The 21,320-nt window shown below is 29.3% G+C and overlaps 2 protein-coding genes across 2 annotated transcripts; both read left to right on the plus strand.

Moving 5' to 3' along the window:
* The first annotated feature begins 9,088 nt into the window (after positions 1-9,088).
* LOC137826549 (flap endonuclease GEN-like 1) lies at positions 9,089-14,404 on the plus strand. Its single transcript, XM_068632551.1, has 8 exons — positions 9,089-9,423; positions 9,938-10,111; positions 10,326-10,496; positions 11,566-11,747; positions 12,626-12,869; positions 12,975-13,110; positions 13,229-13,695; positions 14,001-14,404. The coding sequence occupies exons 1-8, from the start codon at positions 9,226-9,228 to the stop codon at positions 14,256-14,258; spliced, it is 1,830 nt and encodes a 609-aa protein (XP_068488652.1). The 5' UTR covers positions 9,089-9,225; the 3' UTR covers positions 14,259-14,404.
* Positions 14,405-15,913: 1,509 nt separating this feature from the next.
* Positions 15,914-21,096, plus strand: LOC137826120 (ribosomal RNA small subunit methyltransferase, chloroplastic). The gene is made up of 10 exons (XM_068631981.1): positions 15,914-16,193; positions 16,574-16,723; positions 16,971-17,027; positions 17,540-17,629; positions 18,524-18,619; positions 19,671-19,755; positions 20,061-20,113; positions 20,193-20,276; positions 20,400-20,510; positions 20,642-21,096. The coding sequence occupies exons 1-10, from the start codon at positions 15,957-15,959 to the stop codon at positions 20,705-20,707; spliced, it is 1,029 nt and encodes a 342-aa protein (XP_068488082.1). The 5' UTR covers positions 15,914-15,956; the 3' UTR covers positions 20,708-21,096.
* Positions 21,097-21,320: the final 224 nt, after the last annotated feature.

Consider the following 21,320-nt stretch of genomic DNA (forward strand, 5'->3'; position numbering starts at 1 on the left):
GGTAATATACGTGGTAGTGGTAATAGAAGAAATATCAGTGATAGTAGTTGCAATAATAGTAGTGATTGTGAAGTAGTTGTGGTAGTAGTAATAATACTAGTAGTGTTTGTTGTAGTACTAGTGAAAATAGTAGTGGTAATCACAATAGTAGTAATAGCGACAGTAATAGGTAATGGTTGTGGTAATGTTAATTGATAAAGTTCTTTGGAGGAGACACTTGCTTCAATCGGTAGATTGGATGGAGGTGACGAAAACAATAAAGGAGATGAAGTGTTTGAAAGAAGTAAAGTGGAGGAGAGATTCTTCTCCAGAGATGTTCGACCAACTCACAAAGAAAGACTTAGAAAAGAGTTGAAGTTTGAAAGGTTATCCAAGATAACTTCAAGAAAAAGTAAAGAATAATTTTAACATCATTGCTCTATTCATTCAAAAGTTAAAATTACAAAGGGATACTTTTATTTAAGAAAAAAGAGATTCGATCTTAAAAAAGATGAGACAGTTAAGTTTGAATATTTTCATATATCCATAAAAGATTGTAAAAAAGTGGATCTAGTGATAACTATTCATAGAATCCATACCCACGCAGATGTGTAAAAAATGTACAAACAAAACCATGCACATATCTCCTATATGTGACTAGCCTAGGTTTATTTTCATACAAAAGTTTTCTGTCCACTTTTTCAGTATGAAAGTTTCTCGCAATTTTTATTTTGAATGAATATTTCTTGTAGAATTTTTTTAAAAAAAAAATCAAAGAAAAAGTCCCGCAAGTCTTCAATTCGCGTGTAACTTATTATCTACAAACAAATTACCAAGTCATCATAGAAAAATTGTGAAAAAATCATTTTCTTACAAATTCTTATAAAGTAATTCACAGCAAAACCCACGAAATATGAAATATTTTATTAGTGTAACTTACTACTACCCCTCTCTAATTTGTTGGGACCAAATTCATGAAGTTCGAAGATCTGAATTATAGATACTATCTAATATCAGATTATTAAGCAAAAATTATAGGGATTATAGCGAGGATCAAATTCTATTTACTTTATAATATCTCCTTTATTTCTTTGATTGAACTTATATATACCTCCATAAAAACTCCCCGCGACTTATATAATTGGTAATACTATTTTTAAAATTTTAGATTTTCTCAAAAACAAATTAAATATTTTGCCTTGTTTCCTTCTCTTCAAAATATCACATAAATGACGACTGAATAATTCAAATCAATACATATATAAAATAAATAAAATCAAGAAAAGAACGACGTGTGCCACTCATTTGGACCATTTTATTATTAAGTTTATAAGTATAGACTAAATTGAAAAAAAAAATGGTAGATTTTGTAGAATACCATTTGTTTTTTATTGCGAGGAACCTCTCGAAAAGCTATTAAGTTTAAAAAATTGTTTTAGTCAGCAAATGTTGGTGTTAGGTAAGGATTAGACTGAATAAAAGTTAAGCTTTGTAAAGAGAAATAATGGCTTTTGAAACTTTTTTTATTCTTCTGTCGAAGTCAAACAAAATTATGAATTATAATTTATGAGTTCTGCAATTAATTATTGTTGATTGAAAAGGTCGTTTTGTTCGTTAATCAGTCATGACAGGCTCGTTGAGATGGATTACAGTTGTATTTCCTTTTTAATATACAAAAGAGGATAATAAATATAGATAAATTTCAAAGTTTTTTTTATCAGTAATAAAATAAATAAATAAATTTAAAACTATAATTCACTTTTGAATTAGTTAACACTAATGTCGTAATAAAAAATAATGTTCAGCTCATATATATTTTGTATTTTCTATAGTAGGAATTAGAAAAAATAAGTATAAAGACTAGGAAATAATCTCTATGATACTCTAAGATATAATATTTATTTATGATATATTTCAATATTGTATTTATTAAGAAATAAATTGTTTACAAATTTCTTTTAGAAAAGAATGTGAATTATTAGAGTTTTGGTGTTGTGATTGTGAAAGATAAGTCAAATCGTAAAGTTTATTTTTGTTTAGAGAGATTTTTTTTTTATCAGCACTAAAACATTGTTTAGAGAGACTTGAAAATGTTTATATTGAATAAGAATAGATTAAGAAAGTAAAGGATATAGGTACTATATATAGTAATTTTTGAATTGAAATGAAAAATTTGTCATGCAACTACTAACTTTAAAATTAAATATGAAGGGTGTCGTCATGTCAAGTGAATATTAAACTTTGAACTATAATTTCAAAAATATGTTCCAAAAATACTAAGTTTTGAACTAAAATGTAAAACGTGTAAAAAAAGTAATAAGTTTTTATGAGCTTAGATATAAAGGTGTTATCAAATATTGGGGTTTGAATTGAAAAGAAAAAGGATTAGTATAAAACTCTGAACTAAATTGTTAGATAATTGATATTTGTGTCTTTTTTAATAATACACACAATATATATATATATATATATATATATATATATATATATTAATTTTGAAAACAAATCTTCGTTATTCTTATATATATTAATATAGGACAATTCTCTTACCATTTAGCATAGTCTATTTCAGTATCGGGTATAATTATCATATTCACAATAAAAATACAACAATAAACAAAGTAAATTAATGTAATTTAATTAAGTAAAAAAATAATAACATTATTTTTATATTACATTATTTTTCATAAGCATCTGGGTTATATATCCTATCATAAATAATTACAAATTTGTCTACTAAATACATTTCTATAGTTTCAGTTAAGACTTTTATGAATTAATTAATTATATAATTAGACTCGTAATTCGATATGTAAAGATATAGATTGAATATCTCGATCAAATATTAACACTTAATTTAAGATCAAAATCTAACTACTTATAGAATAGTTCACAAGAAATGATGATAGCTCCTTACAATTAGTATAATAAGTAATAATCACGATCTTCATTAACTTCTTATCCCTAATATCTCTTCACCTATAAGTGACTTCAAAATGGTGAAAGTTATTATATTTTTATTTTATATAATTTTATTAATATAAATTACTTAATATTATATATTATTTTATAATTACATAATTATCCTCTTACACCTAAAGAATGATTCTAGACAAAATATATTAACATTTCATGAATAAATTTTTTTATATTAGTTTTAAACTCTATAAAAAAAATGAAAGAATAATGATCAAATTTTAATATTAAATGAAATTTCAATATATCATAATTAGTTTTTTTTAAATATAAAATATATTTTATTATTTTTTAGATTTAAAATCTATATTTATGCTATATTTTTAAAAATCTATATTTTTAAAAGAAAAAAATATTAAGAATTGAAAACTAATAAATATCTGTATAGAAACTTAAAAACAGCATATAGACTTAACATATTGAAAACTAATAAATATTTGTTAATTCACCCATTCATGTATATATAAGTTTCGGTGCATCTATTTCCTCTTACAAGTTTCGGTGCATCAATATTGATTCTAGGATTTTTGTGGAAGAGATGCCTTACAACAAATACATGGATCGGTGCATTTTGTTTGGTTTACTTATTTGCACTGTCACTATTAATTCAATCTCTATGATAGTTTTGTGATATATATTTTCTATCTTAAGTGTTATTATGTTCTATCTTAAGTTTTGAATATATTTTCTGATAGTGTTATTATGTTCTATCTAAAGTTAAATATTAACCAAATATAAAAGTGAAGGAGCTCCTTAATATATGGGTTGGAATACTTTTAAAAAGTGATTGTCTTTTATATAATTTATTTATTACTGAGATGAGAAAAAAATTGTAGTGGTAGGATTTTAAAAATATTTAAAACATTATTCACATGATCAATTGTACAATATTTTAATTACACATGAATGGATTTGGAATTCTGGGTCTACCACAGAAGTACTTTATAAATATTTTATTCTCACCGACTTTTGCAATTAATAATGAACTTTGAAATTTTAATTGAGAATTTCACTATGACCCTACATCTGATTTACTAGTATATTAATTTTGAAACGAGTTTTTTTGACACGTTGCAGAAAATTAAGAAAAGTTGTAAAAGTAAAAGAAACACAGAAGACTCGTGGATGAGAGATTGAGACCATAAAGGTTAAAATTTAAAATGCATTATTTTGCCATAATTATAGAGTATGATGCATGGAGTTTTAATAAATAAAAAAAGCATGCATGAAAGTAATTCATCTTTTTTCCATAATCTGATGGGTGGTGTTCCGTTTCGGTCACGTCCTCGATTGGTGCAATATCCCTAAATCCAAAAAAGAAAACGATAAAGATCACGAGATATGGTTCATTTCTTACCAAAAAAGAAGAAGAAATTAATACTAGTAAAATATATTTATTTGGCATGCAAATCCTACAATTTGTGCTATATATGTAGCTGTAACTAAATAAAAGCACTTAAGTGTAAGTTTATTTTCTTAATTTTCCTCTTCTATAACACTTAATTACTTTTCATATCTACCCCTTTTTCTCTTATACTTCTCACGGGAGATAATAAAGTTAAATCACTACGTAAATGTGTCAACCATTATCTGCTACTAATATTTGCAATTGGTTTTGATATGATTTTTTTTTTTTTTGCAATTTGTTGTAATAAAATTTTGCTAGTTTTTTTTAAGTATGGTACCTATTAAAAATCTGAATATAAAACACCACAAACTTATGTTTCTACTAGTATATTAATAAAAAAAATCATTAAATAAAAATTAATTTTAGAGACAAAAAATAATTAGTTGGTATAGTGACTAAATTAAAGATAATTTTAGAGACTAAAATATTTTTAGTTTCAAAATTAGTTTCTTTTATTGTTAAATAGTTTTTAAATTGGTATCTAATTAGCTCCCAAAATTTTAACTACCAATTATTTAGATTTTAAATTTGGTAGAAAAATCTTGTTAGTTAATTATTATTTTGTTTCAGGTTTTTATTACGGGTAGAGTTTTTGTTTGGTAGCTTGGTGGTTGGTTTTGGTGGAGTTTGTCAGAAGTTGGTTTTGGTGAAGTTTGTCAGAAGTTGGTTTTGATGTATTTTGCATAAGGGTTGAACCACCCATGAAGTGGTTCCTAATTATTCATTTTTTATTGTTAATAAAAAAAATCAATTTATAAGTTAATTAACAATAATAAAAATTGATTTAGAAACTAAAAACCTTTTTAATCTCTAAAATATCTCTAATTTAGTCGTAACTAATTATTTTTTGTCTACAAAATTAGTTTCCATTCAATGATATTTTTAGTTTATAAAATGAAAGTAGTCTTTATAATAATTTAAAATTAAAATCAAATATTTTTAATTAATGAATTATAAAAAAACTTAAAATATATCAAAATAAACTCATTTTATTTATTTGGTGAACGTGTCATTGGGTCGGATCCGAGAAACAATTTTGATTTTTTGTTTTAGATTTTAAATCTTTTTTTTTTGTATTTTAAAGAAATTGTTTTAACTTAAATAATTTTCTTTTGCTCTGCACTTAAAATTTAATTAAGTCACTGAGTTAATAGTAGAAGGGAGAGTTTGAGTATATAGATTAGGACCGTTTATTTCATTTTATTTTTAAAATTAGTTATTTTAATTTTAATAAAAAAAACGTGTTTTAATTATATTTCAATACCAGAAACAAATATAAGTATAGTTAAAATATCAATTTAAATAAATCTGAATTCCATTGAACGATTTAAAATTAATTTCATGAAAATCGAAATTAAGAGGTTATTGAACATGTATAATAATAAAAAATAGTAAAGTATTGAACGTTCTTAGGCTGATTTCAGTTGATGTTTTCTATGTATTATATTTTTATAAATTAAAGAAGCTTAGGGTTTAGTGTAATTATAGAAAGTAAATTAAATTAAACTAAAACCATTGGAGTGTTAATCAATTTTCAGATTAAACAATTAGGAAAAACTAATCAACACTATACCATAATGAAAAATGCAACACAAAAAACCCACTTCAAATCAAATATCACCATTAGATTGTTTGAAAAAGGAAGAAAACATACTTAATAAAGAAAAGGTTGCAAACTTAAATTAAAAAAATTACGAAAACATGAATGTAAATAGAAAGTGTTAAAAGATGTAAAATGGTAGGGAAGTAAAATATTTAGAAGTTTTAGAGAGTGAATATTAGTAACATTTAAATATAAATCCATTTTACAAGTTATGTAAAGATGTTGACTTCTCGAGCTTGCCAACTTTGAGTCAACTCTACCAAAGCACATGCAAGTGCCTTAGGTTGTAGGATTCCAATTCTTCCTCAAAATAATGTGTTTGAAAAGTTTTATTTTCTTGAAAAAGAAGCTAAATGTGCATATTGTTGAAGAATACCAAATGCTTTATATTTCTTGAAACTCACTTATTTGAGTTCCATGTCTAATAACTTAATTGGGATTAGTGCTTTACTTATAGGTAATTATACTTTCACATGCCTTATTCTACAATTTGGTATGAATTTTCTTTCTTCTTGCCAAGTTGTTTTCTAATATGATTATATTGGAGGTGCTTAAAACACAATTCTAAATCCTAAATAAATATCTTATTTTTGTTGAAGTATGGTATATAACACAAGAAAATTATGAAATAGAAACCAATTTTAGAGATAAAAATAATTAGTTGTTATAATGACTAAATTAGAGACCATTTTATAAACTAAAAAAAATGGTTTTTAAATTACTTTTTATTATTGTTAAATAGTTTCTAAATTGGTATCTAATTAGCTACTAAGGTTTTAATTACCAATTATTTAGATTCTAAATTTAGTAGCAAAAACCTTGGTTGCTAATTAAATACCTATTTAGAAACCATCTAACAATAATAAAAACTAATTTAGAAACCAAATTTTTTTTTGTCATAATTAAAATGGTCTCTAATTTAGTTACTATAACAACTAATTATTTTTTTATCTAAAATTGGTTTTTATTTCATAATTTTATGTAGTGTAAATATAGAAGAATTAAGACCAATTTTTATAAAATTTTAAATGATATGTATTGAAAATAATTTTCAATGGGACTTCATGGTTTAGTCTCATGTTAATTAGTTCTTTAGTGGTATAATTAAAATAGACTATATATTTTTTTTTAACAATTGTAAAACTAAGTAAAAGAAATTTGGACTAAGTAATACACTTTTCATACTAATATACATTCTCTAATACTTCACATTTGAAGGTGCATGAACATTCTTCCTGAAATTGATCTCTTTAGGTTGAAGCTTCAAATGATTATTCAAAAGAGTGATGAATATTAAAAATATGTAACCAAGTGAAATCCTGAAATTTGAGTTTGACTTGGAGAAAGATTATATATATTCAAAACTTTGAGTTTCAACTTCACCTATTTAATTAGTTTATAAAATAATTATTTTATTTTTATAAAAAAATCTTTAATTATTTTTTAACTTTATTAATATATAATTTAATAATTATTTTAATATAAGAAAACTGTCTACAAATTAAAAAATGTATTTAATATTATAATTTAGTAAATACAAATTTATAACTCTCAATTCATCTATATTTTTTCATAATCAATATATAAAGAATAATGATATAATAAAATCTAGATTATAATATTTTTACCAACATATTGATTTATATATATTATAAGATCATGTGTTATCCCTATGTTTTATATATATATATATATATTAAATACTTGTAAAAAAATTGTGATAAATAATTTTGTGAAAAGAATTTGAAATTTTAGTGATGAAAATTTGTGACAACTTACTTCATCACAAATAAAAATTGTTACAAGAAAGAAATATTTGTATGAAAACAAACTTTTTTTTATGATTGTCATATGAGATTTTCAAAAAAAGGAATTTCACTTTAAGTCAATGAAAATATTGAATGGTTAAAGTTTTTTTTTTATATTTACCTAAAGAATCTTATTTTGAGCACAATAACTTAAGAGACACTATTTTGCTTTAAGTAATTTTATTTAAGAAAGCTTAAAATCGTTTAAAGTGATGACATTCAAGTGAAAAATATTCACTTTATCTTTACTTCAAGAGACAATTCTTAAGCAAACATGGTTTACATTTAAGTTAGATTATCTAAGCTTTTAATAAATCGTTGAACGCAACTGAAATGTACATTTAATTAATAATGTTTTGGCGTCTATCATTTCTCATAAAAGCAATGTAGCTAAAGGAAAAAGAAGGGACGTTTTAGAAATAAAAAATTTTAAAAGTTGAATTTCCTATGAACTTATCTTATTATTTTTTATTCATTTTAATTTATATGAAATATTAAAAAATTATGAAATTTAAAATATTGTTTTATTGTTTAAGTTTAATTAAATTATAGTTTCTTTAATAAAGTTTGGTGTGTTTAAAGTTATGAAATAATAGTTATATTATAAATGGTGTGGATATCATTTAATTTCAAAATATATCAATAAAGATTTACAGGCTTAATCCAAAATTAGAGAACTAGAAAGGTTTTTCTTGAAATCTATGAATAACCAAAACAATAATTAAAATTAAGAATAAAAATAAAATAATATATATATATATATATAATCCTAATAATTCCCTAATTGATGATTTTGAATATTGCATCCAATCTCGTACAATTTTGAACTCTTTCCTTAATTTTGGGATTATTTCTTTTAATCAAGTCAAATTAATTCTTAATAAGTTTCAAAATGAATTTTTTTTTTATCTAAAATAAAAAAATACTTATTTTCACTGAAAAATATAAATATTTTGAAAAAGAAGAAGAAAAGTTTTAGAAAAATAAATAAAACTCTTAAAAATAATTAAGAAAATATTAACTCAATCTAACGCATCATTTAAATTACCTTAAAACTTATATTAACAATAATTTCTGATTGGTTGGTATCATAGACTAATGAAAGATATTAAACTGTTTTAAACAAGCTAACATCCTAAATTAAAGTTTAATTATACCTTAATTAAAACATAGTATATTAAATAAATCACTTTTTTTTCCTAACGCTACCAAATTGTACAATATTGAGTCCAAGAAACCCAAATGGGCTTTTGAACTTTCACCTTCCACCAATAACGGTAGTAAATCCAACGGCTATATTTTAATTTTCCACGTTGTCTCGACCAATGACAGACACTGGGTTTTCTTTCTTCCTAACACGATAACCTAGAACACGACAACTAATTCACTGAAGATCAGAACAAGATTGAATTTTGACAATGTTTTTGCATGCTATTTTTCTTGTCTAAGCGATGGGTGTTGGTGCTAATTTCTGGGAGCTGCTAAAGCCCTATGCACGCCATGAGGATTTTGATTTCTTGAGGAACAAGCGAGTTGCTGTGGACCTTTCATTCTGGATTGTTCAGCATGAGAATGCCATGAAAGCCACTCATGTCAGAAAACCTCACCTCAGACTTACCTTCTTCCGCACCATCAATCTCTTATCCAAGGTTCCTACCCTAGAAATGTCATAAAAAGTTAGGAATTTTGGCTTTTGAAGAAGATTTTGGGTTTTTTAATACCCTTTTAATTGAATAAAAAAGATTTGAGATTAATTGACTGATTGGATCAAATGATTGTATTAAGAGGTGTTATTGCCTTCTTGATTTTGTTTGAGTGGAGTTGGGGAGAATTGGGTAGTTTGCATGAACTGTCGATATTGTTTACAAAAAAAAAAATTACCGATTAGGTTTAATAATCTAGACTTAATGTTCTGGTAGTATTGGATTGGAGTGTCATTCTCCATGTGATGGAGTTATCTAAGTTATTGTTCCTTTTTATGTTTTATGAAGACTTAAATGTACTTATTGATAGGCTTGTATTGGAGTATAATGCATGGTGTCGGGTTTAATCTAAATTATTTTTTCTTTTGTTTTTTATACCTGTTAAATTAGCTTAGATTCCGAATAGTCAAACAAAAGATGGACTTGAAGTTTGATGACCACGATATGGTGATTTTTGCAGTTTGGGGCATTTCCTGTGTTCATTGTTGATGGGACTCCATCACCATTGAAAACACAGGCCAGGATTGCAAGATTTTTTCGGTCTTCTGGCATTGAGTTGACTAGCTTGCCAGTGTCTGAAGGTGTTTCACCTGAGAGGAGCCGCATGTTTTCAAATCGAGTTCAAGAATGTGTGGTGAGAAGTTTTTGCATTTCCTGATGATTACCACCAACTTGAAACTGTTATGTTGATCCTATTTTCGTGTCTCATGTTACCTTAATCCAAATTTGTTTTCCTAATATTCACAGATATATCTTATACCAAAAACACTTATTTAATTGCTTACTTGTCAGATATGGATGCAGGTTGTAGATTTGTTTTCTGATAGTCACCTGTTCTCCTGTTATAGGAACTGGTTAAACTACTAGGAATGCCTGTACTAAAGGCTAAAGGAGAGGCCGAAGCACTCTGTGCTCAATTAAATAGTGAAGGTCATGTAGATGCTTGCATCACAGCTGACAGTGATGCATTCCTCTTTGGGGCCAAATGCATTATAAAATGTTTCTGTCCCAATTCCAAAGTAAGTTACCATGGTCATTGTATTTTCAATTTTATCTCCTGGCAATTTATTATAAAAAAATGATCTATGTTTTCCTAGTTCACATGTTTATATACCAGATGACTTTTACTAAATGGTTTCATTAATCTGGATACTAATATTGGCTGATCACTTTAATTTTGAGTTTTTATAGTCTGTGTACTTGTTACAAACTTATGATTGTTAGGCCTGATTTAGTTCAAAGTTAAATGTGTGATATCTGTCAGTGTACCTCTTGCTTCTTCCTCAACTAACCATATATATTATAAAATGATTTGTTCACTTGCTCTTCTTATAATAGTTTTTTGTCTTCTTAAAAAAAAATTAATATTAATTTGTAGTATTTTCTCTGTCCTCATAACTTAGCAATGGCAGCAATTGATTGATTTCAAACATATACTTAAAAGTTTTACCTGTATATCCTTTTAATTGTCCTGAAGTTGCAGACACTGCATGGACCTTTTATGCTGAAAAGAAATACTTGAGAACACTTACGGAGTATTAATATTTTGAGTGTGATGTACTTCTATTTATGTATCTGGTTTATTTTTAATTTTTAATCTAAGTTTGAAAATATTGCTAGCAAGAAACAATTAATCATATTAAACATCAATGGCTTTTTTTTATATTATGTGGGGTCAGCTATTGTATTTTATATAATCCCGAGCCAGTGAGGAGGCCAGTCTTTTAGATTTTAGTCCATCTTATTGGTTTCAGTAAGGGTTTTTTTGGTCTGCCTCTTCCTCTGGTCATTGGGCCATCCTCCATCTAGTGAATTTTTCTTATTGGGGATTCTGTTGGTCTTTTTCTCACATCACCAAACCATCTTAGTTGCAACTCTATAAACTTTCCTTACATGTATACCACTCCTGCTTTCTCTTGCATACATTTATTACTATTTTTTATCTTTTTTAATAAGATTACTCATTCAATGTGCCTTCTCAGCACCAAAACACTTAGCTTATGATTTTTTTAGAACCTTACCATCCAACATTCAGTACCCTTAAAATCACTGGTTACTAACAAATTTGAGTAAATTCATTGCATGCAGGAACCGTTTGAATGCTACAATATGTCAGATATTGAAGCTGGACTTGGATTGAAGAGGAAACACTTGATAGCTATCTCTCTTTTGGTTGGAAATGATCATGATATGAATGGTGTTCGAGGAATTGGGCTTGATAATGCACTTCATTTTGTTATAGCTTTTAATGAAGATGATATATTGAATAGGTATGGATCCTTCGGAGTGATAAACATTTTGTTGTATCATCTGAAGTATTTAAATGTTATGGAATACCCCCTTGAGAAAAGGACAAATTGCATGAAGCTCTATTTTAAATTTTGCTTATTTGTACTTTTGCTCCTTCTAGTTTGGACTGCACAACCTTGATATCTCAAGTTTGTCTTTTTGAGTTTGAGCTAATAAAATTGCTTTTGTTTTTTTAAATTAAGCAAATTTGGTTCTTTGTTGATTTTCTTTTATTTTTAACCCTCAACTTATTTTTTCTGTCCTAATATTTGGGGTTCATGATTAAAATGGGACATGAAGTCACTTAACAGTTTATAGGTAAGAAATTTAGTGGAAACTTGACAAAATTTGAAGGATGCTTCAAGATGTGAGATTAGGGATTGAAGAGGAAGAAAAATGATTTTTTATAAGTTGCTTGCTTAGTTTTGAATAGAAAGCAATTTAGTTGATTTAATTTCTAAAGATTTTTAGTAAAAAACGAAAGTTTGTAGGTTTTTGGGTTGAAGAAAACCGAAGAGGGACCAAGTTTACTAAATTTTAGAAATAGAAGGACATAATTGGCTCGAAGAAGACTTGGAAGACCAAATTAGCACACAGTCCAAACTAAAGGGATCCAAAAATGGCTTTATACTTAAACAAATTCCCCACTTATTTAAGGATTTTAATGTGACAAGACAAAGTCCCTTATCCATTCTTATTGTAAAATTTAACAAGCTCAAGGGATGTCTATCCATTTCATTAAAACTTTAATTATATCTTGGCCTTTTTGTTTAGAAATGAAAGAGTGGTTACAAAGTTAGACTTAGATAACCTGGATAAATATTTTGGTCTTGGCATTCTGAGAATGATTTTGATGCAGATTACAGGAGATAGGCAAAGGGGGCAATACTTCACAAATTCCCAGCTGCACTATATTTGAGGACAATATAGATGTTGATGGAAACTACCCGAATAGGAAACAATCTCATTGCTCATTTTGTGGGCATCCTGGCAGCAAGAAAGATCATATGAAAATTTCTTGTGAATACTGTGTCACAAAGGATGATGAAGGCTGCCAGAGAAAACCAGAGGGTTTTAAATGTCATTGCTTCTCATGTGTTTCGGTATATATCTCAGAAGGCTATGTTTGTCTTGTCTGGTTTTAGTTGAATTAAATGTATTTAACAGGTTGTAATTTATAATTTCCAATGATAATATTTGATTGGCAGAATAGGAGACATAAGGAGCAAAAAAGAGAGGAAAATTGGTACTCAAAAATTTGTCACAAAATTGCAGAGGAGCCAAACTTTCCCAAAGATGAGATCATTGACATGTATTTGTGCAATGACAACGGTTACTTTTCAGGTCATTTGAACTGTGCTATAAATCTTATCAAAGACATTTTTGAACATCATTCATTAATATGTTAGAGTGGCTAGTCCGTTATTGTATTGACATTCATTCTATAAATTTATGTTTGCAGTAAGTGATGGTCCACAGATTATGTGGGGAAAACCCAATATTGAGATGCTGATTGATTTTCTAAACTTCCATCAGCGTTGGGAACCATCCTACATTCGACGGACTATGTTTCCTATGATGTCCACCATCTTTCTGAGAGATATGTCTACACCGACCCGAGAAACTTTGTTATTTGGTCAATATGAGTTTGATTCAGTAGAACGTGTGAAGATGAGATATGGATATCAGTTTTATGTGGTCAAGTGGAGACGTGCTGGGGGAAACATTACCACCAGCAAAGTTCCATCAAATGAATCCAGTGTGCAACAAGATGTAGTAGAGCTTGATGAAACGGTGGATCTACTGGACGACTGCAGCATTCCTGAGATTCGTGTAGATGATGGATGTAGTTTTCTGTTTACTGATGAAAATATGGACCTAGTAGGAACTGCTTTTCCAGCAGAAGTCCAAAGTTTTTTGCAGGAGCAGGTGTTTATTATTTTCCATCATTCTACCTATAATCTGTGTTTACTTTTGCTTTGTCATTTTAATATTCTATGCTTCCCTTGTTTTGGATCCCTCTTGAGATTATTCATAAAGAACTTAACTGAGTCCAAGAAAGTATGCAAGGATTTTACTATAACAGCAGTTGGTAGAAGATAATCAAACAAACATTATGATCCTAAAAATATCTTCTGGATCAACTAAGCTGGTTAGCACTGCTAAAAGAGTGACTGATGAATATATCTATATAACTAATTTCTCTACCAAATATTGGTGCTTCAAATTTGCAGGAAAGGAAAAGTAGAAAGAGTTCAACATCAAGGTGCCAAGAAAATGAAATATCAGCTACTCCAAACCCAAGAACTACTCAGCTAAACATCACAGAGTTCTTTCCATCAACCAAAATTAAACATCGTCAATCAAAACAAAGAGAAGAATCATCCAATGATGCTGATAGTGAGGGCAGCAAGGGTTCAAAAATGAAAAGAAAAATGTCTAATCCTGACAAGCTTCCAAAATCTGTGAGGCGTCGCCTTTTGTTTGACTAGTGAGTATGACATTAACAGTAAGTATCAGAGCAGAGAAAATAGAGTAGTATTGATCTTGTAACATGGTTATAGTTGAATATACAGATCAGTGAGTTCATCTGTAATTAATATTAGCTTTTGTCTATCTGTTTCTCTATTTTTCTGAATTCTTCTTAGTTACTTTATAGTTTTTTTCTCTCTTATTTTATTTTTTAGATTTTTGTGCATATGTGCAAAACATTAAAAAAAATAGTGTTTAAATAAATAAAAGCTTGCTAAAAATATGTAACCAAGTATTAGTTTGCAGTTGTCTTGTCTGTTTCTTCACCACTGAATCATTTTTAGTATATCTCGAATCTCTAAATTTTTTGCTAGTTCAATTATGATGAATGTGTACAAAACATTGAAAATATGGAATTAAGCATGCATTTTATTCTATCTGTATGATGCGGATTCTCAATTTATTTTTTATATCTAAAATGTTATTAATTCGGTTCTAATTTACAAGGACTAAATTAGAATTCATTACATCATAGGACCAAATTAACAGCGTATGACAACACACTAAACCAGTAAATATTTACACGTACAAAGACAGAGACTAATTCAATAATATTTCTAACAAAAATATTAAAAAAATAACAATGAGTCAATGTTCAACCAAATACTGCAATGTTCTTATATATTTAAAGTTTATCTATTTTTTTTATGGTAATACCGTTCCAAGAAGTTTATAGGAAATAGTGTCTTACAAATGACTAATTTACGCTATTAAACATTATTGTATTCGGATTGATAACATGAGAAATAGACCAATTAAACATTATTTATAATGCAGATTTTCTATTTCAGAAATATCTTTTTGCTTATGGAACATTTCAGAACCACTCAAAACTGTCAAGAAAAATTTAGGTTTCCAAAAATATAGGGGTGCATGAAGAAAAAAATGTAGGAATGCAGCCTTATAATACAGATTTATTATCATGTTTGGATAAATATAAATATATTGTAATTAAAATTTAATCAAATATTAAAACAGTCTTTCAAAAAATACAATCATATATATTTATTAGTAGTTAATTAACGCATAATAAGCAATTTAATTTGATACTTGATTTTAAATTTGGAATTCAACCAAATCATTCAGAAAAAAAGAGTAAAAAATATAAATATATTTTTTAGTTTATTATGATGATAATGTATCAAAGTTAAACTCTATAGTATATCACATGGAAAATAATATAGTTGACTCAAAGTTCAAGCTAAATAAAGTGAATTTTACTTCAAAGAGAAAAAAAAAATAAAGCAACCTTCTTTATATTCCTCTTTTCTGGAAAATAAAAAAAAACATTGTTATAAACAAAATAAATGTTGTAAATTAATTTTAAAATGACATAAAATTTGTAGAAAATAACACCCTTTTGTTCGTCTTCCTCTTATTGTAATACCCAAATTAACTTAAAATTGTGTATAGTATAAGCATGTGATATTATATGAAATGAAGGAGTTTCTTATCTTTCAAATGTTACACTTTGATAGTGCAAGACTAATAAATAATTTCAAATGTACCCATTTTTAAGAAATTAACATACATTTATTTTATTAAAATTGATGTTCTTAAAGTTAAAGTTAAAGAGCAGTATATTTTTTATCAACTACGTATTTATAAATGTGGGAAGTTTGAAAACAGATAACTGCGCAAGTAAGGAACAACCAATCATGAATCCTTCATCGCTATGCTCTCTTCAAACGTTCCCGCCAATATCTCACTCCGCACTGCTTAACCGCCACCGCAAACCGGCGCATGATAGCACCGCCGGCGTAAGGCGGAGAGCTCCATACGTAGTTTGTGCTGAAAGAAGTAGCAGAGCTTCCACGCGAAGCGCTGATGATTACTATGCCACTCTCAAAGCTCTCAAATCCAAAGGCAGATTCCCCAGAAAATCTCTTGGCCAGGTTTCCTTCTTTTTCTATTTTGTTGTTTTATGAGAAAATTTGGGATGACCCATTATGTTGTAGTGCTCCAATATGTTTTTCTTTTGAGGTATTTTTATGAAAGTTATACGGGGATGCTTCGTTGAGGTGTTTCATCGAACAGAGGGTGGGTATGTACATGGGATGGTTGGTTTGACCTGAATTTTGCGTTGTAGCACTGCAACGTCTAGTTTTCTAAGTTTAGTAATTTTTTTGTTGTTGTTTGGGATGATTTATTTGAGTGCTTCACTGGGGTCTGTTATCAAACAGTTGGTGGGTGTGTAACTGGGTGCTTTGGGCTTGGTTTGAAATAAATCTGCTTCTGAAGTTTTTTGCTCATTTTGGTGTTGATGTAATTGTAGCATTATATGTTGAATTCTGAGATAAATGACCAACTTGCTGGTGCGGCTGGTATTGAACAAGGCGATGTCGTGTTGGAAATTGGGCCTGGAACTGGCTCCCTGACTAATGTTCTTTTGAATTCAGGCGCATTCGTTCTTGCAGTTGAAAAGGTCTAGTCATTTTCACCTCGTCGTGAACTAATTTTAGTTCAAGATATCTCATTGTCTAAGCACGAGTTTATTTGTGCCCTTTTTGGTTTGTGTTAATTTGTAGATCTCTACAATGTAAATATTTTTGCTCACAATGTAGGTTGTGTAAAATTTCCAACCGTGGTAAGTTGGAGTGGTGAATAGTTCTTCATTGCTGTCTTCTACTTCAACTCAAGTTTATGTTTCTTGTATCTTTCATTTGATACAGGATAAACACATGGCTGCCCTCGTGAGTGAAAGATTTTCAAGTTCAGGAAAGTTGAAGGTATAATTTATGGTGAATTTGAACTTTATGCAGCATGCTTTTATTCTGTGTTACAGAGAAGTAAATTAGGCTATTCAGTTACCATATCATTTATAGAAGCTCAATATGCACTATAGTTATACTAATTGATGTTGTTTAACATTGAAATCTATTTACTTATAGTGTTCATCTAGACTATATCTTTCATGAGAGGATTGAGAATTACTGATAGATACTCCTTGTCTGGCCTTGATTGTTGAAATCAGAGTCTAGAGCACGTTTGCATTGGTTATTTCCCCCCAATTTCTCCTTATTGCCTTTAAAAGTAATGTCACAGTTTGTAATTTCCTCATAATTCTTGATATTTCAATTCATTTGTTACTTTAGTTTGTTCATTATTCTGCAAGTCTATATTTCATTCTCCAATCTCTCTGTCATATGTTTGATTCTTTTGCTGAAATTATGATAAGTCAAGAGCAATTTTTCTGTATAAATTATGATTTATGTTCATGCTTTGATTAAAACAAATATAGGTTTTGACCGAGGATATTGTCAAATGTCATGTGCGCTCTCATATGTCATCGTTGGTTGGAAGCACAATTTCGGAATCCAGAAAAGCCAAAGTGAGGCTCTACGTCCTAAACTAGCAAGCTACTTCATTTAATTATCTGTCAGCTTTTAGAAAGTCATGTTTGTTTCATCTTAATCATTTTGTTTTTGGAATAAAAAGAATTGTTGATTTTGTAATCTCCACAACTAATGTTACGTTTGAAGCCTAAGCCTTTCAAGTTAGAACTGAATCGATATGATAATTGTTAGAAATATAAGGTATATTTCTTATATCTCTGACAATAATATTTTTTTAAAAAAAATCCACTATATTGAGTTGCTTGTGGGGTATCAATTTGGGAGTTTCCAGTGGTTAATATGAGCTATGCAAAATTTGGGCAGTTCATGTTTGATATGTGCTAACAATCTAGGAGCCCACAATCCTATGTAGGCCAGTTCAGTGGTCCAAGGCATGAACTTTGAACACAAGAAATCCTTACCGACGTGTTTCTAGACTCAATACTGGAGATCTTTCCGTAGTAAAACCCTTTTAGGTAGCTCAGGAGTCAGAATAAATCTTTTGAAAATAAATATTGCTGTTCACAAAATTAATAAAGGAATTGAACTTACCATTCTGCTCCACTCATCACTGTAAGAGTTAGAAATCTTAGCTTGCACTTTGTATGGGTGGTTGTATGGGTGGCATGGCAGAGAGAAATTCGGTGGGTGTAATGGGTCAAATCACTTTTTTAATGCTTTATATATATGTTATTGTTGTGAATCTTCCACTATTAATATTATAAGCCTAAATAAATTCATTTGGTAGCTTAACTTCAGGGTCCTAAATTAGGCAGCTATATATTAACTATGAAGTTATGGTGTTCTGTTCTGCTGCTAAAGTTTCCAAGAATATGCCAGAAAACGTAGTGCAAGTCCTGAATTGGCCTGGTATGATTTGTTGTTTTCAGGTGGTTGCTAACATTCCCTTTAATATCAGTACAGATGTGATCAAATTATTTCTTCCGATGGGTGACATTTTCTCAGAAGTGGTTCTATTGCTCCAGGTTCGAATTGATAGCTCTCTAGTGTCTTTAATTTATTGTCTAGTTTTTAGTTTTTCTCATTATCTCCTAACCTCTAATATCTCTATTCCTATCACTCACCATTTACTTCATCTGACGTTCTTCTCATGTTCATTGTTTTTGCATCTTGATCAGTATTATCAGCTTGAGGCACATATATAACTATTTAGAACAGAGAAAGAAATTATAGAAATTAGAATTTTGGTGGTAGGGCCAAAATTATGATTAAATCTGTTGGCAAGAACTGGCTGAGATTGCAAAAGAGCTGTGACCTTTGTGAAACTTATTTTGGATACTAAAGAACCCAAGTTATAAAGATATCTAAAGGCCACATTATTTTTTCCCTGCATTTCCTTTTTCTTCTTTTTTTGAAGTAATATTTTTTGTGTTCAAAGCGTGGACATTGGCATATAATAAGATTGTAGCCTTTTGATCTAGTGTTTGAGGACTCACAGAAATAGCCTCTTTTTTTATTACAAACGGGGGCTATAATTAAATACATCTCACCTTCCACAGACCTCACACGTTGGAGCCAGGTATAATGAACCTCTGTGAAGAAACCAAAACCACCTATCGCCAAGGGTACATTAGGAGAAATAGGGACGGATCTAGGTCTCTGAGGGAAGGAATAGTCAATTCAGCTAATGAAGCAGTCAAGGGTAATTGAAAGGGAAAGTTTGACCTTTATGGATATAAAGGAGAGGGAAGATAGAGAGGGGTGAGCAAAAATGCAGAGAAGGTTGAGGGAGAGTGCAGTCTCTTTAATACCCTCTGTTTTAGTTTTTTTGTCTTCTGTAGTAAATCCTCTCCACATATATTGATATATCACTAATGTCAGTATCTGCATAAGATAGTACATCATCAAATGAGAGTTTTTTGAGCCAGTTTCTATCAACCTCCCTTTTAAGGTTTTAAATCTCTTATCTTTGAAGTTAACACCCGTTCCAAAAATGACAAGAGTTCAACTTACTTCCAATAATAAAGGAAACTTCATTCAGTAACAGTTCTTACTAACCAGATCAAATCATTACAGGAGGAGACTGCTGTCCGCTTGGTAGTATCATCACTCCGCACCCCTGAGTATCGTCCCATCAATGTATTTGTCAATTTCTATTCAGGTATATATTCAACAAATAATCCTTTTACAATCAAGGATCATAAGTTTTCATACAGTAAATCAAACTAAACCTGTAAAACTGATCCAGTAACAGTAAAGATTTAACTCTCAGACATGTCCTTAACTCTGGCATTTACAACACAAGGAACTGTAAATCAAGCAAGTGCTTGTAAAAGTATTGATTTTACTGCTTTGTATGTGGTCTCTTGAGGAATAGCTTGTACATCAAGATGCATATAGAGAGTTTGTTATCCATTGCCCACAATTTGGTTAATTTTATGCCTAACTTCGGACTTTCCTTTTCAGAGCCAGAGTACAAATTTAAAGTCCCAAGAACCAATTTTTTCCCTCAGCCTAATGTAAGTGATATGATATTTAAATATGCATGTAACATCTTAATTTAAAAATCATCAATATGACTCATTTTCATATGTGTAGGTTGATGCAGCTGTTGTCTCGTTCAAGCTGAAGCTACCATCAGAATATCCCCATGTTTCTTCCACTAAAAGCTTCTTTTCAACGGTATTTCTTTCTCCGGCATATATTGTCTTGTATTGAGTTTGCAAGGATCTTCATCGCACTTCGTCCTAATGTTACAAACCTCTTTCACCATTTCAATGACACTTCAGTCCTATATATTTGTAGGTTAATTCAGCATTCAATGAGAAGCGTAAGATGCTGCGCAAGTCACTTCAGCACATATGTACAGCCCTTGAGATCGAAGAAGCTTTAACAAGCATAGGTCTTCTAGCTACTGTAAGTGATCAGCGTGTGCAACTACTCTTTTTAATTTTATGTTTTTGTTTCTGTTCCCTCAGTAAACTTCATTTCTGGTATTTTGTTTTCTAAGGACTGTGCTGACCCATCTGAACTTCTGATGTTTACAGTCAAGACCTGAGGAACTAACATTGGACGATTTTGTTAAGTTGCATAACATGATCGCTAAGGAGTAGCAATCTGGATTACTGTGGATTTGAAGAGCAACCTCAAGCAGAAGTCCCTAGAGATTCACAAGCTCTTTGTTGCAGGTATACATGCACTCAAATAGAGAACCAACGTCTCAAAGAGAGCTATGTAGTGGCATCTCAGATTGGCGATATATTAAATTCCCAAGAGTCTTCTCCTTCCAACTACCAAGACTTCAAGCACGGGCATGCATGTGTTTATCTCTGAAAATAAAGTTGAGCATAACTTGTGTACATTCTGTGAATATAATTAGAGTAGACTCCGTGTGCAATACACAGCTTGTAAGTTTAACTGCCACAGAGGTAATGTAACTGGATTGAATCAACCACCCTACGTTGTGAAATGAAGAGCAATCTATTCTTGAAGCTGAAACAAATGGTCAGCAACTGCCATTTTTACCACAATGTCAAGGCTTTGAAGTGTGTCCAAACCGCAAAACAATTGCAATTGTGGAATTTTCCCACGATGTTAAATAAACGTGATAAAACCATATGTCAATTTAAATGTGTAACTGAATAATAATTTACTTAGAATTGATCAATAAAATTATGTATCACCCTTAATTATATTTGTATTTTTAACTCCATGCTATTATTTTTG

The sequence above is a fragment of the Phaseolus vulgaris genome, chromosome 8 (genome assembly GCF_000499845.2).
Source record: "Phaseolus vulgaris cultivar G19833 chromosome 8, P. vulgaris v2.0, whole genome shotgun sequence".
NCBI classification, from domain to species: Eukaryota; Viridiplantae; Streptophyta; class Magnoliopsida; order Fabales; family Fabaceae; genus Phaseolus; species Phaseolus vulgaris.